Source organism: Thermobia domestica, chromosome 5 (genome assembly GCF_964235325.1).
Source record: "Thermobia domestica chromosome 5, izTheDome1.hap1.1, whole genome shotgun sequence".
Classification (NCBI taxonomy): domain Eukaryota; kingdom Metazoa; phylum Arthropoda; class Insecta; order Zygentoma; family Lepismatidae; genus Thermobia; species Thermobia domestica.
The window spans coordinates 122180286-122208208 of NC_137458.1; the positions used below are offsets into that span (position 1 = coordinate 122180286).

Consider the following 27923-nt stretch of genomic DNA (forward strand, 5'->3'; position numbering starts at 1 on the left):
TGTGCGTTTGAATTTTGCTATGTGTGTGTAAAGGCCCTTTTGTGCCTGGATACCCAGTAGCGATTTCTTAAAAAATGCACTGAACAGAAACACTTGAAAAAATTTCAGCCTGTCCGGGATTCGAACCCGGGTCCACCAAATAGAAGTTCAATGCGCTAAATCAGCGTTTCCCAACCGGTGTGCCGCGGCACACTGGTGTGCAGTGAATGGACCGCTGGTGTGCCGCGAAGAATCGAACCAAAATTATTAATTTTATAGCAATCAAATTGCAAAACCTAGGGGAAAATGTATATCTGTATTTCACAATACTATGAACCTCTACTGTCAATCTACAATTTTAAGTTTCGTACCGGGTTACTGTTCTGTACATTTCTAATGTTGAAAAAAATAGGTTATCATTGTTATGACCATTATTAATTCTTTATTGTTGCAGACTATTTCGTAACTTGATAATTTAAAATACCATTCAATCCTTTCGACAGATTACCTACGTTTGTGTTTTAAAAGTAAGAGAGATTTGTTTCTTTGTTCGTTATTTAGTGATCTTCCTTCTTAGTAAAAGGTTGGATTCAGGTTTTCTTTAAAGAAAGCGTATTTTTAAAAACCTGAGTCCAATTTTTCATTGCAATTGTTTTCTATTTTTAAATTAGAATGAAAAATAAGCATAATGATTTACCACCGGGAAAAACAGTGATAAAGCTTTTTTCTCTGTGAGATCAATAATCACAGAAAAAATACCATTGTGTTTTATATTTACAAATAATAATATCTATAAATGTGCCGCGAGAATCCAAGCAACACCTGTAGTGTGTCGCAAGTTGAAAAAGGTTGGTAAACGCTGCGCTAACTACTCGCCTACCGCGTCATTTAAACTTCTACCCAAACTAATACCTAGTTAAAGTCGTTTCATGGAAAAATATAAACAAGATACTCAAATATAACAAGAACAAACAAATATAAACAAAATATAAATAAAAATATAAATAAGAAAATATAAGCAACTTATGTGACTGTCTTAATGACTTACTCGAGATTTCCTTATTTAACTCACAAACAAATTATATAGACGTTGCTCAATGAGGAAAATATCACGAAATGTTCTAAAAGTTGAGCCTACCTCATCGGCAGAGCCGTAACTTGTGTGTGGGGAGGCAACTGCTCCCCCCAGAGAAGCTCTCCGCCGTTCAAGGGGGCTCATTTTGAGACAAAATTTTATTACTCCATATACGATAGGAACATGAAATTTGAAATGAAGCATCAAATAGGGTCGCTACATTACATAAACAAAACAGCACACAAAAGGCAAATAGAACAAAAATGAAATGAAAATGAAAATGAAATCTTTAAGTTTTACGTCCCACGATTATGCCGGTTAGGCTAAAGGAGACGGTGATTATGAGAAATGAATGAAATGGTGGAATGAAGAAAGTGAGAGGAAACGGGAGAACCCCGAGAAAACCCACGAGCACGATGTTTGTCCACCACAAATTTCACACGGCGCGCGCTGGGATCGAACCAGGGACCCCAAGCACCGGAGGTGAACGCTCTAAAACAAAAATGAGTTGTGGATCCATTTCAGTAATATTTATTCGTATGATTGTGAGATTTATCAATATTGTCCCCTTAATAATTTTGCCATGTATGGAATGGGCCCAGGGGGTAATTAACGGAACCACAGACCTTGCCGTGCGGGAGACCCACAGGCTCCGGGGGCCACTAAAGATTAAGAGAAAGTTGGAGAGAGGGGTCCGATAATTAGAAAATCAACTTTTTCTACAAAACCGAAATAAGCTTATTAATGCTTGCCTCCCCCAGAAAAGAATTTAAGTTACAGCGCTGGTCATTGGTTGCAGGGATGGTCCCGATTTACATTACATTTCGCCTTTACCATAACTTCTAATTTCCAAAAAAGAAAAGACGACAGAAATTATTTTCATATTCTTTGAATTCTATCAACACGTATAGAAATAGACAGTTCTATGTTTATGTTCCATAACCACTAGTTTATTTTCTTATATTCATATGAGAAGTTTGGGCAAATTGAACCGGTGGCACTAGCCAAGTGATCCCGGGCGTTCTGCTTCTGATCATGAGGCGCAATCCACTAGGGTTTCGAATTCTTCTGAAGAGCTGGGTCGGAATTTTAATTGTCCTCAGTATTTCTGTGTTCGTGTTCCTGTAGTTTTTGGAATACGTCGAAAGGACATGAGGTGCAAGTGGCGAACAATGCTCCGGTTGGGGCGATTTGTTAAAAAAATGTGAAAGCAGGAAACTCCCATTGCAGCTACTTGGGTTCAAATCCCGTCGTGGTAATTAGTATTTTTTCTGAATGGGAAGTTAATATTTATGTAATTGGTATTGTAATTATGTTATTCATTTATTATTATTATTATTATTATTATTATTATTATTATTATTATTATTATTATTATTATTATTATTATTATTATTATTATTATTATTATTATATTACCACAATGGAAAGAGAAAGTAACAGTCAAAGGTATTCATAGGAACAGAAAAGATATACAGTACGTCAGATGTTTCTTAGGTTTACACATGAACGCAATAATATTACGTTTATGGATTTACAGATAGAATTATCATTTATGACAAGAAATGGAATATAAATATTTGTTAGCTGATAACAGTAATGCATTTTGTTTCGTCCTTCTTCTAAGTAGAAAGGTGAGGTGACATCTTAAATAGGATCATTCTCGTGACTAGCGAACTTTATTGTAAGTTCGACCACTATTTGCAACTTGTCCATAGCTAGGAACAATTCCTTAAAACTCATTTTTGGCCCATACTACAGCAGTAAGGACGTACTTCGCCTTATGTGTTCATCAATTCTTGTCCAAACACGTTACTTGCCATACAGTTACGAAGGTTGATACGGATGACGCAATTTTGTGTTGTTGCCATTTCACCTGTAAATGAAGTTGTCTCAACTCTGAGACCCACAGAAATTGAATATTTTTCATGTTAGTATACATCAGAATTATCAGTTTTGTAGATTATAAACATTTCCTGAATTGCCACAGCTGGAATCGAACTCGTGTTTCCAACATTTAAAAACTAACGCTTAAACCACTACTCTAAGACATCACTCTTCTAGAAGAAGGAAAAATGAAGATGCAGTGAATTCAGTAATTACACACTTTTACGATTCCACAGTAATAATGCTGAAACTTTCTGATTTCAGTCATGATAAAATAAAGTATTATGCAGAAAGGATAATCCAGAGTAGTCAACTTTAAATTGACAACTCTTATGTACGGAGGCGCTGCCGTATGCTCTCGCCTCGGGCCCTGATTTTTCACGGCACGGCATTGGACAGATACTTATGTTGATTGGAATCTGCTGTTTCAGTGCACTGGATTATTTTTTAAGTTAATTATTTAACGAACCTTCCTCAGTTCCTTGTTTCTTATTTTCACGCGTTTTACTCACTTTAACAGTTTTTCCACTAACTCTTTAAGAATAGGGACAAAAACATTGAAACATGGAGAACAGTAAAAATAGCAAATACTATTCGCACGTTCTTCCCTTGCCTCAAGTATAGCAATAAAATATGGTGAACATGCAATTTTTGGTCTTCCATTTTCTATGTGGTGTCAAACCCACCACAAACATTATGATTACTGGGCGGGTGTTCTTCCGACTTCGCCACGGAGGTGATGAAGGAGACGTCGCTTGTAAAGGGATAAATCGTTGAGATTGTTTTAATTTGGTCAATCTGAGTGCTCTTTTAACCGTATATATGAGACGATAACTGTTTGGGATAAAATAAAATGCGTTCGCCATGTAATTTTATAACAAAATGACTCGTGTCTATTTACTTTATTTCATAGTTCTCCTATACTCACTTTCTAATGTTCGACGACAATTGCTATCTAAATTCATACAATTATCGCACTCAAGATTTTCTACTTCGTGATGTTGAGGTAGAGGTTATTCTTGACTCCCGGAGCTCACTCTAGGAACAATTCGTCATGAAAAAATAATATATAATAATAACCGCATGCACTTGAGTGGCGATAGTTTGTGTTTGTCCCTTCGCGATTCTCCACGACGAATCGAAGGAGCGCGGACCAAAACGAAGTCCTCGCTGCTACGCGGTGGTAACTTCAACACCCCGACGCGAGATATCTGTTTTGGCTCGACGAAACCCTGCCAGCAGTGGGACACTAGCGCCAATCCTTCGACTCGTCTGTATATTGACGATCGACGTTTACCCGAAAGTGGGCCACTAGGTGTTGGCTACGTTTACGGCATGGGGTAGGTCCATGTTTCATATAGCTTAGCTGCTGAAAGGGACGTTAAACTCAAATTCAACTCAACAAAAAATACAGTGCTTCGCATCATATATCCATATATGCTTACCATGCACTTTATAATAATTGCTGAAGCTTGTTTATTATATGGAGCGCTTAGAGCACAGGGCAATCAACCCATAAAGTTGTGAGAAAAATAGACAAAATTTGTAATGTAAGCTTCGGTATGTTGGTCTATGTACCTTGATTTGGGACTTTCAAATTTCATCCGTTTTTCCACTGAAAAGTATCGATAATTCAACAAAGAAATAATTAGACCATGATAATTTAATTGCAATCCATCGCAATTTTGCCCATGACAAACACTTTACCATTTTATATCGTAAGGGTCAGATCCATCATTATTGCAACAGAGCGGTGCTTGAGGGATTGACCGTAGAAATTCAAACTCTGATTAGTTAGAATTTGACAACCTGGTTTTATTACAAGTGTAAACTCTTTAAATCTTTGAGTTTTACGTCCCACTGTTATGCCGGTTAGGCTAAGGGAGACGGTGATGATGAATAATGAATGAAATAGTGGAATGAAGAAAGTGGGAGGAAACGGGAGAACCCCGAGAAAACCCACGCACACGGTGTTTGTCCACCACAAAGTTCACATGGCGGGGGCTGGGATCGAACCCAGGACCCATAGCACCAGAGGTGAATGCTCTACCACTGAGCCACCGCGGCCCCTGTAAACTCTTTAGTCGGTAGGAAAGAGGACGTGGATCACGTGTCAGAGTTGATGACGTGTTTTGGTGGGTCAGTTGTTCATGGTGGGTGGTGGGTCATGGTGGGTAGTGGGTCAGAGTGGGCCAAGTTGGGTGGTGGATCATGGGTCAGAGTGGGTCGCGGGGGGTGGCGGGTCAAGTTTTTATTGGCCCACGCCGTCTCTGATCAAATCTGTAAAAGCAAACCAAACAAAGAGCAATATTACTACACAAAACGCTCAACATCTTAGCTATTCATGACAAACTATTGCATGATCCGAATAACTCTAGTATATCCACAAACCATCATTTGTCATATTTTACCGAAATACGTCATGACTTTTCTGACAACCTGATACTTTAAATGTTGTTAATACGCAAAGTTCATTGATCTCATCACTTATTCACTTATTCTCTTATGATCATCACAACCTTTAGGATACTTCCCCTAGATATAGAAAGGTGAAATGTATATATTATATACATATATTATATACAAATATATATTACCGATAGGAGGAGATAAGCAGGACCAACCAAATTTACAGAAATGTATATTTGTGTGCTAGAGAACATTGATTTTTTTCACAATACCCACATTTAAGGGGTAGGACAATACATCCTCCATAATTTGAGAAGAATCAATTAGGGATGGTACCGAGACCGAGACTAGTCTCGGTCTCGTCTCGGTCTCGTCTCGAATTATCGAGACGAGACCGAGACCGAGACGGACTTTTATATACCGAGACGAGACCGAGACCGAGACGGACTTTTAAATACCGAGACGAGACCGAGATCGAGACAGACCTCTATAAATCGAGACGAGACCGAGACGAGACTTAGGTCAGTCTCGAAAGTCTCGGTCTCGTCTCGAATATTGATATTGATTGATACTAAAATTGCCTTCACTCAAAATTTTTTCGTTGCTATGTTAGATAATATGAGAACGGTTGACTGATGTACATTGGCGTATTTAGGGGGTGGTTATCGGGCTCAAACCCCTCCCGAAATAAATTTGTGATAATTTTTTGCATTGCACGTACAACCCAAATATTTCTTACTCGTTTCTCAAGCCTCTCCGGAAACAAAATCCACTGCTGATGCAAATAGAATTCTCTCTCGCTATCTGTCTGCCAATCTCTCTCTCTCTCTCTCTCTCTCTCTCTCTCTATATATATATATATATATATATATATATATATATATATATATATATATATATATATATATATATATATATTAGGGTGGTCCTTAATTACATGGCGATTTTTTTTTCGAATTTCTTTGCTCCCAACCCCTAAATTGGTTCCATGTCGGACCCAATTTATCCATGAAAAAAATGGGCTCAATCGAAGAATATTTAACCGACCCCCAAGCGACCTAAATTTGAATGCATATCTAATATGTTAATATATAGGAAAAGTCTGGAATAAACCCTTCTTACTTTAAAGCGGCTGAAGGGAAAGGGACCAAATCTTGGATACAAGGATTGGAAGTAATCCACATCTGACCTTGAGAAATAGCATGATGGCGGCCATTTCGAAGTCTGCAATTTTGTATTCGGACCCAAAATTTAAATGGAAATGATGTTTTGTGACATCGTTTTTGGGTAACTTTCATTATAAAAACATATCTTCCTATATTTTCAACTTATCTCTGGCCATTTAATTCTTTTTAGCTTTGAAATAATAGTTTATTATCTTTGAATATTGTTTTTTTTCTTTATAGGTTACTGAAATATTAATAAACTATTACATACTTGTAACAAGGAAATAAATAATTATATATGTTGTTATATAATTACGTCCCGTCGAAATACACACCACCTATATTGAAATTATTTATATGAAATGATATTACATAAATAATATAATGAATGTTTAAAATGATAATAAAAGAAAGCTGAAGGTTGTGGATAACTAGCCAAATTCTACTCCATCATTAAGCCAATTTTTGTGGCATCTGGATACTTTTTTCTGTGTTCACTGACTATCTGCTTTATGTATTGTTTCTCTTTTTCGTCCGTTGTTAAAATGTTCCCGCATTCTTGTATCAGTTTCACACCTCTCTCTGCAACATAATTCACCACCACAATGTTTTTCAATATATTCAAACCACGTTGAAAGTTCACATCTTATTTCCAAGTAGATGGCCATGTGCATTTCTTTCTTTACTTTATGGTTTAATTCAAATAAGGGAAACTATTCAACAATCTTATAGATAAATCTGCAGCCCGTACAGAGATATAAATTCACAGAATATGAAGTTTTATTACTTCGGAGCTTTTATTTTCCATAGTTGTTCATTATTACATGTTCAGAGATAAGTGGAAAATAAAGGCAGACGTCTGTTTGTCGTCAAAAGCTACCTCAAAATTATATATCATACGAGGTCATTTCTATTAAAATTCTGTGCCCGAATCCAAGATGGTGGACGTAAAGATATGCCTCATCTCGGTCACTACTCAGTATCAGGTATGGATCTACTTCTACAACCTCTATCCAAGATATGATTCCTTTTCCTCAGCCATTTTTACGTTACAAGAGTTTATTACAAACTTTTGCCATATACTATACATTGTAAATGCATTCAGATGTTTAGGTCGCTTGGGGGTCGGTTAAATATTCTTCGATTGAGCCCATTTTTTTTCACAGATTAATTTGGTCTGACATGGAACCTATTTAGGGGTTGGGAGCAAAGAAATTCGGAAATCGAAAATTAAGGATCACCCTAATATATATATATATATATGGTCGCGGTGCCACCTAGTTCCGCCCTGCATAGGTTCCCGGGGCCCAATTTTAATTTTAAATGGAAGCAAGGGGTGAGTGGTACCTCGTTCGATAGACCTTGAAAAACTAAAAAACGTTGTGGCAAAAGACCTTTCATATCGGGCACTGTATTCAAAATGGCCGACAAGACATGTTGCCTCTATCAGATAGAGTAAAACGTGCAGTACCACTAATATGAAAACGGTTGAGCATAAATGAACCAAACAAAAACTCAAATAGAAAATGTCATGTGGCACATCGATTGATATTGTCGCGGAGGCTCCCATGGTCACCCTTCATGGGGGTCCAGGGTGCAACCTCAAAATTGTAAATTGAAACATGGGGTGACTGATACCTCGTTCAACATATTTTAAAAACTAAATTGTGCTGTTGCAAAAGATTGTTCATATGGGTCACAGTTTTCAAAATGACCACCAAGACATGGTACCTGCATCAGGTAAAACGTCCAGTATCACTAACATGAAAACACCAGAACAAATATTCGAATAGAAAATCACAAAGGGTATTTATCATTCTATAGCTCGGGAATGTTGCAACAGTCGAAAAGATGATTAGAGTGAAAGTGCCATAATGGAAAGGAAGAAATCTAACTCCTATAGATTTATCCTAACCTCACTCCGTAAGTGAGTGAAGTGGGAAGGATCGGTGAAATTGCAAATCAGAGCCTTAGTTTTTGCAAATTGTATCTACGAAACAAAGTTATTTGAAATGTGTTTTTATACGAGATAAATGTCTCTGTAATGAGATAAAGTATGTAAAATTCTTGTTAAATGGTACCTTCCATTTTGATTGCGGGCAATGATTTGATGCAAAAATGAATCAACTGAAATGCGAAACCAATTTGTCGAACAATACAATTTCAGAACAAAGTTTACAAACGTTGATTTTGTTCAACAGTCGTCTGCATGATATTGGTTCGCTTCTTTTCCTTCTATGTCTTCTTGCGTGTGATAGAATATGAGTTTCACTGAGATGTCCACAGTCACATTCCGAATAACTTTCAACGGTAATTTCAGTTGTGATCCTTAGTAACGAAACGGTACATACTGATGCAGATATGTCCCAAAAATCTTGCACGCATTGCGTTAAATTATCAGGGGCGAAGGGGCGGGCAAAATGTTGTTAAACTTTAATTTTACCTTATTTTTATTCGCCTTATTTCACTTTATTTTCATTCATTATAGTACCAGTCATTTGTACACACAAGTGTTTCAGACATACCATATCTATTGCAAATAAAAGTGAGGTTCTCAATTGAGTTTACCATTCATTCCCGCTTCACCCACTTACGGACAGATCGGAAAGATAATTTTCTATCATTTCCCCTTTTGCATCATGTCAATTATACTTTAATAATCTTTTTCTCCGTTGCATTATACTCGATCCGTGGAATGATAAATACCCTCTGTACTTTCCTATACGAGTTTTATTCTGTTCATTTATCTCCAACTATTTTCATATTAGGAGTCTAGTGGTACTGGACGTTTTATCTGATACAGGTACCATGTCTTGGCGGCCATTTTGAAAACGGTGACCCATATGAAAAATCTTTTGATACAATACTGTTTAGTGTTTCAAAATGTACATATCCAACAACGTATCACTTGACCCATATTTCTGTTCAAAATTTCTAAGTTTGGCCCCCTTGAAAGGCAGCCGTGGGAGCACTGCGAGAACATTACTCAACGCGTCCCATGCCTTTCCTGTTTCACTTTCTGACTGTTCGTTATCTCCAACTGTTTTCATATTAGTGGTACTGGACGTTTTATCAGATACAGGCATAATGTCTTGGCGGCCATCTTGAATACGGTGACCAATGTGAAAAATCTTTTGCCACAACGCTTTTTACTTTTTAAAGACCTATGGAACAGGTATTATTCGCCCTATGTTTCTATTTAAAATTTTAAAGTTTGGCTCTGGTACCCCACGAAGAGCGGCCCCGGGAGGCGCCGCGACAACACCATTCGGTGTGGCCCATAGCATTTCCTATTTGAGTTTTTGTTCGGTTCATTTATGTTCAACCGTTTTCGAGATATCTTCGTGGAAAGATTAAAATGGGCCAAAATGGGCTATATATATCCGCGGACCCAGTATATGATCAAAGGAGGGGGTATGGTTTGCCGCTTTATCCAGTGTAAAGAAAGTAGGATTGAAACCCATTTTATCCAGTGTATACCTGAGCGTTAAGGGGGGCTATAGTCCATATAGCCCTCCCCTGTTATGTGATATATATATATATATATATATATATATATATATATATATATATATATATATATATATATATATTAAAAATGCTGAAATTTTGTACAAAGTTGGGAAATTCTAGATACTCTGAAATATCACTAGATAAACAATGTTGCTAAAAGCAAAATAAAGTTGTATTTTCTCAAATTGCGCTACGTAAAGTATTACATATTTGTAATTTAGTTATTTAACAGAACCACAATAGCCCATACATTATTTAGTGTAACAAAGGACAACACAGTATCATTAACATCAACAATTTGGAAATCTCTAATAACTCAAATAGCATTGACGGTGCAATGCGCATGAACTGTATCTTAGCGTCAAATACTGTGATCATGGTATAATATATTTCGAATGAATGAGGGAACAAAGTTACAAGAAACGGAAAATTTAAATGTTTCTAAAGACTTTACTTCGAAAACGCGCTGACATATCACGTCTCATCATGAAGATGCTTCCAAACGACTTAAATGCTTAAAACGCCATTTACAACAATTGTTATTTCAAATCGTTTCAGAGATACCAAACACATTGGTAGTGATTGTTATACTGCTTAAAATGACGTATTTGTATTAAATTTTTATAATGATTATTGCTTTCCTTTGCTTCTATAACATTACAACAATAGTTTTTGGTGGTTTTAATTACAAGTGGCAGGTACATTATTTTAAGCAGTGTTGCCCACTTAAATAAATTGCTAAATACTATTCTAAATGTGTGCAAATAACGTAGATAAACTGCAACATATTTTAAAATTACTCGTGATTTGTTTTATGGTGCAAGAATGCTTTCAAGAGAAGACGTTTTTCATAGTCTTTGGGCTACTTATAATTTTAACGTTTAAGTCTTCGTTCCAGCAATACATATAAATGCACATTGTAACTGAAATTAAATGTAACTGATACATTTTCAGTAACACTAGTTGTTTCCCCTAAGCCTTAGGCCTGGTGTACACTTTAGATTAAGACCGTGCTTAATTAAAAGTTCTAATTACACACTAATTACATTTCACTTGCTTTAGTTTGACCACCGATCACCTCAAACTCGATCCATACCATATAGCTATATGCAGTTATTCAAGGACTTACAGTTAGTAATATACAGTGTTCACTTTTGTTTTGTTTTGTTTTAGTTTAACGTCCCACAGTTATGCTAGGTCGGCTAAAGGAGACGTGGAGCTAATGATTATAGTGGAATCGGAACCACTTCGGTCGTTCAACTTTACCACTACCGGAAATCGAACTCGAGACCACGCGAACCGAAATCAAGAGTGCTAGCCGCTAGACCAAATGGGAATTCTCACAATATGTTGATTTAAATCATTCAGTCAGTGCTGCCAGATCCGAAGATTAAAAAGTAGCGTGTCTGTGCTCCGAAAGTAGCGAATTCGGACTATTTGTAGCCCAAATATATAGAATTGAATACTGATGATGCTAATGAAATAATTTAATATGAGCTGGAAAATGTACTGGACGTATTGCAAGAAGAAATTATGATCGACGGACGAAAACAATTCTAGACTGGACACCACAAGACAAAAAAGTCCTAAGAAACCTCCGCATACAAGAAGGTGTGACGAAAGCAAGAGCCACTGAGGAGTAACCTGGAAAAGAATTGCCCAAGTTAGATAGTTGTGAAGACTTGGAAAGACCTTCATCCAGCAATGGATTGACAATGGTTGATTATGATGATGATGATGATTTTATTATATCTAAACCTCGGAGGTAAACAAAACCAACTTTTACTAGGTAAGGTAGGATAAAAATGGATCCAAAATTTAATGAAAGTCATAGAGCGAAAAAAGTATTTTTGGCTATTCAATCCATCATGTTGCAGCAAAACTGCGAAAATTAATACAAAAGAAAACTAGAAAGTTAAGAATCACTTGTTTTGGCGAGTGAGAAAAAAATAGATACAGATAACTCGAATTACCTATTTACTTATCTAATATGTATGTCCATGTTTCGCAAGTAATTTTTAATCAATATAAAATTTCAACGTAATGAACGCAAGATTAGTTTTCTCGAATAAAGATTGCATGCACCGTTGAGAGCTCAGGAATAAGATTAATCTATGTTACGGCACTGGATATGTGCTTACGTAATGCATTACGACCTTATGAATTTGTATAAGCAAAAGAATGCACTTAAAATGAGACGCGAATTATGCGAAACATCGGACTTTGATTCTAACTTGTTTTGTGATCCAACTTGAGACCTCACATAGCAAAGATGAGTGTAGTTGCTCCCACCACAAGGTTCAGGACGTTCGTGTTATAAAGTGTCAATTAAACACGGAGATGTGAAATGGTATTAAAGCATTTCATCAATTTCAAACAAAATACGTATATTGTAGTAATAATTTACCCTATTAATAATCTACCCTATTTGTTAAAATAATGAAAGTTATATTCTGTTTTTAAAATGACAGTCAAAGCAGAATGTATTGAATAATAAATGAGAAATTGTAAAGTTTCAATTTCGGTACAATTAAATACACTCGTGCTGCTATGTGTTGTGTTATCCGTTAGAAGGTATTGAACAATTCTGATTCAAAGGAAGGAAATAAACTACTGCATAGTACTGGAGTTAATTTAACAGAGTTTAAATGTATAGGCAGTTCTGAGGCTATATGAGACAAAGTCTATTGCTGAAAGTGAAATATGGGTTCTATTAGGGCTTTAGGGTGATATACCCCCTGATCATTGAACTGGAATACGCGCATGGAAAGCATTACCACTAGCAAATTAACTATGAAGAGGCACACCATACCATAATTCTAAGTCAAAATGAAAGGAAAAAAATAAGCGGAAACGACAGACTGTACGAGAATAATACTTTCACTATTTTAATTTCAACTATTTATTTCGAGACTTTCGAGACTTTCGAGACGAGACCGAGACTTGGTACTCGAGACCGAGACCGAGATCGAGACAAGCATCTGTTGACCGAGACGAGACCGAGACCGAGACGGTGATTTTTTACTCGAGACGAGACCGAGACCGAGACCGTTATTTATCAATCGAGACGAGACCGAGACTGTACAAAGTCTCGTCTCGTCTCGTCTCGATACCATCCCTAGAATCAATCAATGTACCCATGTCTTATGAAATATAATGAATTCCTAAATTCAACCATGTAACCACATAACCTATTAAAGTCTCGTAAAAGAAGATAAATTAGGTCAATAACCGACCATGTGGCGAACACGGGCCAATACTAATATTCGAGAACTTATTATCCCTAGAAGGGGATAAGCAGGATCACCCAAATTTACAGTTATATAGTCTATTCGAGTTCTAGAGAACATTTGTTAAATTTTATTTTTGAAAATTTCCAAATTTAAGCGGTGGGCTATGCAGCCCTCTCCAAAATTAAAAAAGTCAATGTACTCAAGTATTATAAAAGATAATGGAGTTCTATACTCAACTATATAGCAGTATAATATGATAAATCCACACCATAGGTGATAAATTAGGCCAAAAACCTCCAAAATTTGAATTTTTGGCGATTTATACCCATAAAAGGGAACAAGAATGACCACCCAAAATTACAATAGTATATATAAATCCCAATTTGGGTGTTACAGAAAGTTTACGAATTATTGCTTTTTGAAAATTCCAAAATTTAAGGGGTAGTCCTATATACCCATCCCAAAATTTAAGAGAAGTGTGTTAATGTACCCATGTTCTATGAAAGTAAATGCACACATATACTCACTCATATAACCATATAAAGTAATAAAACGTCATCAAACAGGATAAAGAGGCCAAAACTTTCCAAATTTGATTTTTTTGGCAATTTTTTACTCATGAAAGGGAACGAGATGGACCACCCAAACTACCCCGGTACATTCACCGATGTTACCATACCAAATTTTTAAATTCTACAATTTCCAAAATTTAAGAGGTGGTCCTATGTACCCCCCAAAAAATGTAGGGGATGGGCCTAGGTCCCCTGCCAAAATCAACTGGGAATTGACCCCTATAATGTGATACAACGTGATCAGGCTACGTGACGTCTCTCAGTCAATCAAAGAAATGTTCACTCAATTGTTGCCGTTATTACTTTTACTCTCTCGGATCTCTTCATGAATTGATTGCATTCCCGAAAACGGGTAATTAAACTCATTACCGTCGAATTATTAGTCCCAGCCACATCAGAGTATTTCTGTCTAAACATGTATACACAGGGACGATGCAAGGAGAATCATCCGTGGAAAGAATCCGAATGGTGCCCCTCCCCCCTCTTCCTTCTTAGTATTTCTGGATTTCCATTTGAAAAGATAATTTGCTGAGAGCAGTCTGTTTTTAAAGATTAACTTATTGAACTGAATAAAAAGAGAAAATCAATTACAAGACAATCAGAATTTAAATTTTCAACGTTTATGGTATAAGGGAAAATTTCCTGTAAAATATACATGTAGATGAACATATAGATTATTATGCGTAATTTATTAAAAACTTTCAGATTTATACAACAAACAGTGATTTATAATACGTAGTGTGCAACAGTGATTTACAAAATGAATCATACGGAACACTTGTTTACAAATATTTACAATGTTTACATATTGTTAATAAATATATACATTTAAAAATCCGGAAGGAAGTATAATACATAAATAATGCGTTTGAGGAGATAATAATACAACATTTATATCTTTATAAAGTTTTAACTTATTTATACATTTAAGTTTATACATCATACAGGGTGTTTCAAAACAACACCGACAACGTTTGGAAGGTGATTCCTGACATTAAGATAAGACAAAAAGTATAGACCAACCTGGGTGCACAAATGCTTCCTTTTGGAGTTAAAGGGTGCCGTAAACATGAAAAAATGAACTTCAAAGGTCCATAGCTCCAATCAAGGATGCTATAAAATATAGGATCTGCCCATACTACAAAATCGTGAAGCCATACGTCACAGCTTCGCCACACCTACTCTACCCACTCCGCGCCACTAAGATCGCAATGTTCCGAGCCAACAATCATGGCGGAAACGAGAGTAGCTAATCAAACGTGCCGCCTCAGACGATACTCGGTTGTTTTTTTTCACTGAGTTCATATGATGAAGATACGTATGGACAGATCCTCTATTTTATAACATCCTTGGCTCCAATAGTATGAGATCTACCGCAGTCGGGTCAAGACTTCACTAAGGAACTAGTATGTGCCCTATCCAAATATTCTTTGTTCAGAACCCTGCAATACTTCCGCAATAATTTTTATAGAGGTAGTTAGTGAGTACTTCAAATTAAATGCCCATAGTCAAATTCTTTGTATAAAAATTGTTGCGTGAATGCCATAGGATTCTGAAACTTACATATTTGGATAGGGCACATACTACTTCCTAAGTGAAGTCTCGACTCGACTAAGGTAGGTCCCATAGTTTTGGAGCTATGGACCTTCAAAGTCCATCTTTACATGTTTTCGGCAGCCTATAACTCCGAAAGGAAGTATTTGTGCACCCAGATTGGTCTAAACTTTTTATCTTATCTTGGTGTCAGGAATCACCTCCCAAACGTTGTCGGTGTAGTTTTGAAACACCCAATATATTTACTTATTTACTATTATACGTTCGTAAGTGAAATGAATATACATTGCGTGCCTTTTTCTCGACGAAGTTTTTAATTAAAACTCACGTTTCAAATTCATGCAGAATATCATATTCAATTGATATAATGGGAACAGTGAATTAGGTGCGCCTAAAATCCTTTAAAATTTGGCGCCCCGTGCAGTTGCACGTCTCGCATTGGCCTTCTGTCTACTATGCGTATATAAGAACGACTGGTAAAATAGCGTTCAACAACAAAAATATATTTCGATTCAATTTATAACAATATGCTTCCTTGATGTGCGCAACTTTTAGATCTCTCGGTATATAAGGAAGAAACAATAACTTCATTTCGAACTAGCTGACAAACAATAATTTGCAGTCTCGTGCCACAGGCCTATTATGTCTATTGTTCATTTTTGTATACAATTGTATGATTCTTACTTTTATTTTACCATCTGAGCTCCCCGTGGCTAACGTACGCACCTTTCACATGAGAGATCCGGGTTGGGTTCCCGGCGGAAGTTCATGTAGTTCTGATCTCACATTAAGCTCTAGGTCCGCGTCTCATATAACCTAGCTGCTGAAAGGGAAGCTAAACTGGAAAACCAACCAAATAAATATTTTACCATCTGAATCTCGTGCTAAAGCTCTAAATGGTCTTTTGCTTGATCCTTTATTTGCCTCGAATATTCTTTGTCTCTGCATATATCTTTTCATTCTTGAACTTTCGATTTCCAAATTACTTTCCGCACTGTCCAGCGGCGAGCCATCATGTTTTTGGTCATACGTTTCTCTGTCTGTTCGCTCTTTCATTACTAGAAAAATCACTAACTAATAGTATTGACTACAATGAAACTCCGAAGCACAACAGCTAGTGAGAGGTAAGCTGATTTAGCACTGGGCCCTGGAGATAATGAATGACAGGTATATTACAAAGATAATGTATATTTTGTATGTACTTCCAAATATTGTTTCTATTTAGGGCAAAAGTGCTATTTAAAAGGCACAAGCTGTTAAGAAGAAGAAGATGTAAACAAATAATTTTAAATATTTTGTATTATATCGATATATTTCTTGTTTTTCGTTGCTATGACAACCTGTTTATTTAGTTGATATGGTAACTTTAAAAAAGATAGAAGGAAGAACCATTTTGTAGGAATGTAATTGTTCATTTTTCAATATGACAAATTCGATATATAGTACGAAATATATATTCTGAAGTGTACTCGAGGTGTGATTTTATCATAATCTTACGTAGTATATAAATATTCAATATATATTTGGAATCAGGGATTGTAACGGGAGAAATAACGTTATATGTTTAGATGGTGCCGAAACCGTGGGAACCTTGAGATTAGTTGGAAGTTTCAGTAAGCTATCTCAACATCACGGATTGTATTTTACTACGTAATAAAAGAAAAATATATCGAAGAACTAACATGAATACCAGTACACCAGTTGAAGATGTCAATATTCCAGCAACTGAGACTTCAACGGATGTGATTGATCTTTTACGACAGCTAGGACAGCAGATGAATTCCATGACACAACAGATGGATTCCAGATTGGAACAAGTAACACAAAATTTGGATTCCAGATTGGAACAAGTAACACAAAATTTGTATTCCAGATTGGAGCAAGTGACACAACAAATAGGACAGCAAATGGATTCCAAATTGGAACAAGTAAAACTACAAATAGGGCAGCAGATGGATTTCAAATTGGAGCAAGTAAAGCAGCAGATAAATACCAAACTAGAAATAACCGACAATAGGACAGAGCAAATTATCCATAGCTTTGCAGTGGTGAGAAGTACCGTTGATGTAGTAGAAATGCAAGTCAATAAACATACAAACCAAATTCGGAGATTGCAAGAAGAGGTACAGACCATCAAAGAGAAAATCAGTACAACAAAGTATAATCTTGATCATGCCCTCAACGAGGAACATAGGATAACTGAATCAAGACCCTGTGAAGAAGACAGCAAATCAACAGAAGGCTATTCTGAAAGGGAAGACACCATCTCTAATATCGAGGACGAAGAAAGAAGACCACGTCGAAGGAACCATATACACGTAAAACCTAGACATCTAAGGTATTTTAGTACTAATACTCGCGTGAAATTTAGTGAAATCAGATCCTTAACTAAATTGATAGGTACATCTGAGGACATCCCAGCGAGTACCTTTTTAGAAAAATTTGAAGAAGAATGTGATCTAATTGGTATAGATAAGGCTAATTTCCTCAAAATATTGCCACATATTTTGTTACAACCTTGTTCGGTATGATATAAAACGATCAGAGGTAATCTGCGTAATTATTCAGATTTTAAAAATGCGTTGATAGCAAATATTCGAAACGATTTTATGTTAGCAGACCGGGATGCCCAGATTAGAAACCGACGTTTTGATCCTAAAGTGGACAAAAGTCTTACAGATTTTGTAATTTCAGCATATAATGACTTGAAACAGATCAATCCATATCTGCAGGAATCACGCATTATTGCATCAATAAGAATATTGCTACTGTTTAGGCTACAGCAAATATTGATCTCTTCGCACTGTATTAATTTTAATCACTTAATAATGATAGTTCAAAATTATGAGAGTCAGTCTAGATTGCAAGGTAATACTTACAGAAATCAAACTAACCATATTCCTGTTTGAAACATCAAGGTTATATTGCAATCACAATACAAGAAGTAATGTTGGATTTTCTCGTGATAGCAATATGACCGAATCCAATTTTAGAAGGAACAGAAATAATAATCGTACAGCTTTTAGGAATAATGTAAACAACCGATCTAATTTTTCACGTACTCCCAGATTTCGTAGTAATTACATAGGTGGCAGAAATTTTCAAAATAGGAACCAGAGAACTGGTGAAGTAAATAACATACAGGACTGTACTCAAGATTGTGCCATTCAATGCAACCTAATCGAATCTTTTGGTAATGTAACCTGAACTAAAGTTATGGCCTCCGCCAAAGTATACCAAAAGTAAATGGATGCAACTAGTTGAAAAGTTAGTTCCTGCAGAAGTTTTATCTAAGATCAATGTAGATAGTATCCAGGTTTCAGATCAATCCTTAGTGTAATCATTTCTTTATTGTGTATTTTTTGCGATATCAATTAGTTTTTGTTTTGTTTCACTTTAAATATTGTTATGATTTCATTGTAATTTTTACTTCGTTCACATTCTATGGAATCACATCTATATATTAATTCAAATATTGTTTATCAAAGTTATGCTACGTAACTATGTCAGATTAAGTGAAATAGGTTATGTTGTATTTTAGTTTACATCAACTTTATTGTTAACAAGTATAAATGGCATTGAATTAAAGAATTTATTTAGGACCTAAATAATCAACAAACTTACCACATTTTGGATATGTCTTTCTCATCAATAATTTTATAAAATTAAAATAAAATTGACTATTGGACAAATATAAGAATGATATTGAGATAAGATGAAAATAATATATTGTTTTATGAATTGTAATTTTTATATGTAAAGGCTATTCAAAAAGTAAGGTAACTATGTATGTGAAATGTTTAACGGTCCAGGATTCTTTCTTCAATTATAATCAATTTAAGAAGTCCTATAGTTCGCGAGCCATACATAATGTACAACGATAATGTATATTTTGTATGTACTTTAAGTATTGTTTCTATTTACGGGCAAAAGTGCTATTTAAAAGGCATAAGCTGTTAAGAAGAAGATATAAAGAAATAATTTTAAATATTTTGTATTATATCGATATATTTCTTGTTTTTCGTTGCTATGACAATCTGTTTATTTAGTTGATATGGTAACTTAAAAAAATATAGAACGAAGAACCATCTTGTAGAAACGTGATTGTTCATTTTTTCAATATGGCAAATTCGTTATATAGTACGAAATATATATTCTGAAGTGTATACTCGAGGTGTGGTTTTATCACAATCTTACGTAGTATATAAATATTCAATATATATTTGGAATCAGGGATTATAACGGAAGAAATATCGTGACAATATTAGCTCTTTCCTCGCTGCTAATGTAAGTTTTACTAATTAAAGTTCACTATTTCTTTCAAATATCTTCCCAGTTGTCCACATAGCGATGGGTGAATACTGTAATGCCAATAGAGAGTAGCAATTGAGAGTTACTTTCTGACCGAAAGTTGTAATATCGTGTAGAAATAGTTTTCAATATAATATTGTCAAAGTTATGCCAAAAGTCTCAGAAAAATATTTCTGAGTTACGGAAGCAAAGATTTAAACAATGCAAAAATACGTTGTTTACGTCACGGCAACAGAAACAAGCTGTTTTGGCGTGACGTCATATATCAGTTTCCTTCTTAGCATCACTACGGATCGTTATAGTTTTCAATTCCATGAAATACAGCGAAACTTTGCCCGAAAACACCCAGGAATATTCAAAAGACTTGTCCGCATGTTGCACGACAATGCACACTAAATTTAGCTTAAAGAGTGCTAAAAACTCTCCATTAATTGCATATCTTTTCTCATCTACTGTATTCTCCTGACGTTTCTTCCACCAACTATCATCTTTTCCGACTTCGATTACTTCTTGGGAGGGAAGGCCTACCCTAATGATCAGGTGATGAAATTTGATGTTGAGGACCCCTCCGCATCATAAACTAAAGATTTCTTTCATCATGGAATCCAATCGTTGGCTTAACTATGGCAAAAGTGTGTGATTGTAAACAGCGACTATTTTGATTAACCAAGTATCATAGTTTTATTTTATTTGTTTATTTTTGCCTTTGGAAATGACTCACTTGGGGTGGACATTTCATTTGCACCAACCAAATACTAGAGAAACTATGTGTATAAAGTAAACTCAAGTTAACTACATAGTCCAAAAAAATCTCAACTCCCTCATATCCTGCCTTAGTGTCCTAGCTAAGAGGTTAATGGGAATTATTCTTTATCATTAACTCTCCTGATCACGATCACACGTGTCAACTGTCAGTTAAATAAAATTATCAAACTGCAAGGCGATTGTTTACCGAATCAACCAAAGATCTCTGGACGAAAAATCTGATTTCCAGTAGGGGAGATTGCAGTCTTTTTTAGCCTCATTCTGTAACGATTTACGTCAAGGCAGAGTAAAATCTGTACTTTAATTTGCGATAATAGGCATAACATTTATAACTGATTTTTGCATGTTTTGCTTTGCGTTACGCTACGCAATCTTTGCCAAGTAACGACGGAAAAGACAAATTTACAGTATTTTTTCGTTCGGTTATAATTTCAGGTGTCCCGGTGGAATTCTTCCTCCCTCCTGAGGTGAAAAATGTTCCTCCCGATTGTTTTCTCCGATCGGACTCGACTTTGTTACCAGTATTTTGAAATATTATTTTCACCCTACTCCACCCGTTCATTCAAAGTCTCCTCGGGATACCTGAAATTATCACTGCTTTCTTTATGTGTAAAAATTTTAAAAATAGATCCGAAGTTATGAAGCGAAAAACGGATTACAAAAAAATAGACACTGTATGTTAGTATGTGTTGCTGGACGACACAAAAATAGTTTTATTGCCTACAGGAAACTTGAAATGCTACTGTCAAAATCTCCTTAGGATGCCGGTAGCACATTTATGTGTATAATAAATCGTTTCAAAAATGCACTATTTAACATTGTAAGAAAATAATAAAAGAGTAAAGAAACTTGTTGAATTACTAAATCTCTAAACCTATTTACAGCCTAATGGTGGTGAAACAAAGCCTGAAGGCACTCAAAGTAAGCAGCCTTATACGCCGGTGAAAAGCATTGCGTATCCTGAATTACCACTCATTCTTCTACTTCTTCTTGCTCTGAGTGTAAGTACTGTATCATGGTTTTGTGTTTTCATTATAGTCAGAGATTTTAGCAAAAGAGAGTCTCTAGAAGCTAATCGCACTTGAATGAAACACCTACAGTCCGAAAGGAGTTTTGAATACACATATACACATATTATACAACTTCAAAATTCCGTATTGCCTTTAATACATAATGAGAGTTTCAAGATGGTGTCTAGCGGTGTGTCGGTGTTTTGTTGTGCTCTGATATTTTTAAGTTTTTGTCTGGTTTACCCGTGTGTTAGAGTGTTTTGGTTGTCTGTATCTGCACGATTGTGTGATATTGATAAACAGTGTGTTTCTTAGTGCTGTGCTTGTGATCTGTCTTGCTCTGAAAGGATGTTCCTTTTGCTGTATCATCCTTGTCAAAGACTTCTTCTTCTGAGCAGGTTGATTCATGTAAGAAATCTGTCAATAGATGGCACCACCTACTGCTGATAGTTCTGCTCAGTGGCGATGTCCACCTCAATCCGGGACCGAGAGAGAGCCATGCTCTTTCTAGCTATTATCAAAACGTTCGCTCCGCTAAAAGCAAACTAATACATTTACCTGAACTTTTAGAATATGACTGTTTAGTTGTTTTTTTTTTCTGAAACTTGGATGACTAATGATATTCTTCGTTGTGAACTGCCATTCTCCGACAACTTTACTATATACAGACAGGACAAGGGTTCACGTGGTGGTGGTCTAATGATATACGTGAACTCTAAACTAAAAAGTAAAGAACGTAAAGACTTATACAGTAAGGACTGTGAAATCTTATGGGATGAAATAAACATTCCAAACGGTCCAAAACAACTCATAGGCTGCTTTTATCGACCACACAAAAACTCTCCCTTGTACATATTGGAAGGGGACTGACTTCATCGAGGGAGTCGAGGGACTCGAGGGAGTCGAGGGAGTAAAAATAATTACTAGAGGGAGTCGAGGGAGTATAAAAATATTCACTCGAGGGAGTAAAAATATTCACTCTAGGGAGTCGACGGAGTAAAAATATTCACTCGAGGGAGTAAAAATATTCACTCAAGGGAGTCCAGGGAGTAAAAATATTCACTCGAGGGAGTCAAAATATACACTCGAGGGAGTCGAGGGAGTAAAAATATTCACTCGAGGGAGTCGAGGGAGTAAAATATTCACTCGAGGGAGTCGAGGGAGTAAAAATATACACTCGAAAGAGTCGAGGCAGTAAAAATATTCACTCGAGGGAGCCGAGGGAGTAAAAATATTCACTCGAGGGAGTCGAGGGAGAAAAATTTTCACGCGAGGGAGTAAAAATATTCACTCGAGGGAGTCGAGGGAGTAAAAATATTCACTCGAGGGAATCGAGGGAGTAAAAATATTCACTCGAGGGAGTCGAGGGAGTAAAAATATACACTCGAGGGAGTCGAGGGAGTAAAAATATTCACTCGAGGGAGTCGAGGGAGTAAAAATATTCACTCGAGGTAGTCGAGGGAGTAAAAATATTCACTCGAGGGAGTCGAGGGAGTAAAAATAATTACTAGAGGGAGTCGAGGGAGTAAAAATATTCACTCGAGGGAGTAAAAATATTCACTCGAGGGAGTAAAAATATACGCTCGAGGGAGTCGAGGGAGTAAAAATATTCACTCGAGGGAGTCGAGGGAGTAAAAATATTCACTCGAGGCAGTCGAGGGAGTAAAAATATTCACTCGAGGGAGTCGAGGGAGTAAAAATATTCACTCGAGGGAGTAAAAATATTCACTCGAGGGAGTCGAGGGATTAAAAATTTTCATCGACGGAGTAAAAATATTCACTCCAGGGAGTCGAGGGAGTAAAAATATTCACTCGAGGGAGTCAAAATATACACTCGAGGGAGTCGAGGGAGTAAAAATATTCACTCGAGGGAGTCGAGGGAGTAAAAATATTCACTCGAGGTAGTCGAGGGAGTAAAAATATTCACTCGAGGGAGTCGAGGGAGTCGAGGGAGTAAAAATAATTACTAGAGGGAGTCGAGGGAGTAAAAATATTCACTCGAGGGAGTAAAAATATTCACTCTAGGGAGTCGAGGGAGTAAAAATTTTCACTCGAGGGAGTAAAAATATACGCTCGAGGGAGTCGAGGGAGTAAAAATATTCACTCGAGGGAGTCGAGGGAGTAAAAATATTCACTCGAGGGAGTAAAAATATTCACTCGAGGGAGTCGAGGGATTAAAAATTTTCATCGACGGAGTAAAAATATTCACTCCAGGGAGTCGAGGGAGTAAAAATATTCACTCGAGGGAGTCAAAATATACACTCGAGGGAGTCGAGGGAGTAAAAATATTCACTCGAGGGAGTCGAGGGAGTAAAAATATTCACTCGAGGGAGTCGAGGGAGTAAAAATATATACTTGAGGGAGTCGAGGGAGTAAAAATATTCATTCGAGGGAGTCGAGGGAGTAAAAATATTCACTCGAGGGAGTCGAGGGAGTAAAAATATTCACTCGAGGGAGTCGAGGGAGTAAAAATATTCACTCGAGGGAGTCGAGGGAGTAAAAATATTCACTCGAGGGAGTCGAGGGAGTAAAAATATTCACTCTAGGGATTCGAAGGAGTAAAAATATTCACTCGAGGGAGTAAAAATATACACTCGAGGGAGCCGAGGGAGTAAAAATATTCACTCTAGGGATTCGAGGGAGTAAAATATTCACTCGAAACAGTAAAAATATTCACTCTAGGGATTCGAGGGAGTAAAATATTCACTCGAAACAGTAAAAATATTCACTCTACGGATTCGAGGGAGTAAAATATTCACTCGAAACAGTAAAAATATTCACTCTAGGGATTCGAGGGAGTAAAATATTCACTCGAAACAGTAAAAATATTCACTCTACGGATTCGAGGGAGTAAAAATATACACTCGAGGGAGTCGAGGGAGCCGAGGGAGTAAAATATTCACTCGAGAGAGTCGAGGGAGTAAAAATATTCACTCGAGGGAGTCGAGGGAGTAAAAATATTCACTCGAGGGAGTCGAGGGAGTAAAAATATACACTCGAGGGAGCCGAGGGAGTAAAAATATTCACTCTAGGGATTCGAGGGAGTAAAATATTCACTCGAAACAGTAAAAATATTCACTCTAGGGATTCGAGGGAGTAAAATATTCACTCGAAACAGTAAAAATATTCACTCTACGGATTCGAGGGAGTAAAAATATTCACTCGAGGGAGTCGAGGGAGCCGAGGGAGTAAAATATTCACTCGAGAGAGTCGAGGGAGTAAAAATATTCACTCGAGGGAGTCGAGGGAGTAAAAATATTCACTCGAGGAAGTCGAGGGAGTAAAAATATTCACTCGAGGGAGTCGAGGGAGTAAAAATATTCACTCGAGGGACTCGAGGGTGAAATTCCCAACTCGATATTTTGTATTTGTACTTGTCTAAAGCTTTCGATTCTCTTCCACGCCATCCTCTTCTATAAAAACTCAGTTCTAGATTCAATATACATTGTAAACCACTTAGTCTTCTAGAAATCTATCTCAGTAATAAGATACACGAGTTTCAGTTTCAGGTTACTTCTCTGACTTTATTTCCGTAACTTCTGGAGTGCCTCAAGGCAGTGTTTGGGTCCTTTTCTATTTCTGTTATACATGGACAATCTGCCTTCTTTGTTCACAAACAGCTCTACCAATATTCTTCTATTTGCTGATGATTGCAAACTCTACAGACAAGTTAAATCAGAGTACGATGCTCTTGCTCTTCAGTATGATACTTCAATTCTTCTCAATTGGTGTAACTCTTGGAAACTTAGTTTAAACACCGAAAAATGTGCTTCTCTTACGATTTCTTTTAAAACAGAAACTTATAAACCACATCTACAAAATTGGCCATCAGAACATTAATCCTGTCACCTCTTTCAGAGATCTTGGTGTTATTATTGACAGTAAGCTTACTTTTGCGGATCATGTAAGCACAATATCTTGTACTGCAATAAGGATACTGGGATTCCTTTATTACTTCACTGACATAAAAATAATCCTAATTCCTTAAGCTTGTTCTATAAGTCATATGTTGCTCCCACTATTGAGTACTGTTCTCCTATCTGGTCTATGGCCTGCCCTACTCATCTAATAAATAAATAAATAAATAAATTCTACAATTAATTTATTTTTAGCCATTGTATCCTACCAAATACATCACCTCCTAACACTTTAAAAAATGACGTTTTAAAATCTCTCAATATCAAACCTTCCCTAATGAGAAACAAAATTTTTGACCTAATATTTTTGCACAAAATTGTAAATGGCCATATATCATGTGAACAATTATTAAGTCAGATCAATTTTTGCGTACCCGCTAGGACAACACAGTCTAGTAATCTCTTTTACACTCGAGCTGCGAGAGTTAATATTGTTCAAAGGTCCCTTCTAAACAGAATTGTTAGTACGTATAGTCAGTTACCAGAAACTGTTGACGTTTTTTTCAAGTGAGTATACTTTTAGATCATCTATAAACAAACCATCTTTGTAATGTTTCCATTGTACTGTGCCATCTTGAGCTCAAATTGTTATTCTGTTGTTATGTTAAAATGTTTCAATGTAAATGACCTAGTGCTGTATCTGAAACCTATTATAAATAAATAAATTTGTATTACAAAATGCAAAATAATCGTAGTTAGGCCTACCGGTATATCAAGTTTTCAGTTCGCAGATATTCAATGTGGCCCCCTCTGGCTTCACGACACAAGTCGATAATCGGACTCTTCCCATATTAGACCACTGACGAGAGTGTAGCGACTTGATTGATGACTGACGAGATGTCACTAGGAAAAGGGTAAAAGTGGATTTGAAAAGGTAAGAGGACGCAGGACGTCTCGCCGTCCCCCGTGCCTATCTTTGCCCATTGTAATTTTATAGGGAGTTGACGACGTCCCCTCGCTTTCCCCCTCACTCACCTTTGACTAGGAAGCGTCACTCCTGCACACTAGTGACATCTCCTATCAGCGAAACGAAACTTGAACAATCCATCTTTCGAACTGCAGGAGTTTCATTCAAACGCGATTAGTCATTTCCAAAATATATGAAACCGGATTAAGGCTTTAGAAATGTCCTGTTTTTTGTTTTAATTTACTAATTGATTATCTTACAGCGCAATTAATATCTGAAGTCCAGAAAATTAAAAAAAAAGACATTGTTGAAAACGAGACAAATTATCTGCATAAATTATTTTAGTTGTGTATCTTGTAAGATATTTGCGAAATACCAAAATTTCATTTCTCCAAGTTGAGTCCTATTTATAGGCTATATGAGATATATTTATGGTAGTTTTCTTTATAATTTTTACGTTTACTAATATATAAATTTATTTTAATTAATTGTTTTACTGTGTTGAGGGTCTACGGCAAGTTCGAGTTTTTGTTCCTTTTGACTATTCTTCTTCAGCCATATGAAGTGTAAACCTATCATCCAATGTGATATCAAAATCACATTTTCCCTTGGAATCGAGCCTGATACCATCCGCACAGAAGACAAGCGTGTTAGTTACCCCACAACGGAAATCAGTTCGGAAAATTATTTTTGAACTATAGTAGTTTAGATAAGAAATGTAAATTTTGCCTTAAGCACCACTAAGTATTATCTTAATTTAAAAGAGATTAATTGAAGGTATGTACAGTATGAAAGAGAAAGGTAATTTTCTGCTATTCAAAATTTTAAGCGACTCACAATGACTTAAAACTCATCTTATAACTGAGCCTATTGAATTTGCAAGTGTTGGAGGCTATGCTATACACTCTTGTTATCACCCTACCGCAATATAATGAAATTTAATATTAAATGGCAGTTAAAAGAAATTTTCACAATTTTATTAACATATATTATGTTTTCGAAGGAAATGCTTAGGACGGTCGTGTATTGGTTGAAGTATAGAGACAACTAATCTGAGGCAGAGGAGATATGGAGGGAGAGTCCTTGACCATTCAGCGTATACATAACACAGCCTATAAGCAATTCGTGTCTCGCTTGTAAAGGAACGCATTGAATGAAGACGTGGAAGGAACAGTAATTTGTTACTTACAAAAGTCACTCACCCGGAGTTTGTGCTAATCACGTGTTGACAAGAGTTTCAGAAATAGTTTATAATTCAACCAATGAAAGCCTTTGTAGGCAACAACAAGGATTCTAATAGTTTTTTCTTCTTTTTAACGATAAGCAGAAACTCCGTTATGCTAGTGTTCACATTGGTATAAGGGAAACATCCTGTAATAGTCTTCATATTCACCGTTACGGGTTACATTATACGTAACCTAAATACATATGTTACAAAAATCGCTTATCAATATTTAATACATTAATTTACTTAGATTACCAAGTGAGTTGTGTTAACAAACATATTGTAGGTAATGGATCAATCTTAGAAAGATCGTAAGAAGAAATACTATCTTTATAATATTGAAATGGTGATGTATATGATTACAATTGCTACTTATGTTTGTTATCCTGTTAATGCTGAC

General features: G+C 36.2%; 1 protein-coding gene across 1 annotated transcript in view; it reads left to right on the forward strand.

Annotated features, from left to right (window-relative positions):
• Positions 1 to 27923, forward strand: part of LOC145686085 (uncharacterized) — a 105156-nt gene that overhangs the window by 40361 nt on the left and 36872 nt on the right. The window contains exon 3 of the mRNA XM_081759019.1: positions 21349 to 21465. Within this exon, the coding sequence (XP_081615145.1) occupies positions 21349 to 21465 (117 nt within the window). The remainder of the gene's footprint in view (positions 1 to 21348; positions 21466 to 27923) is intronic.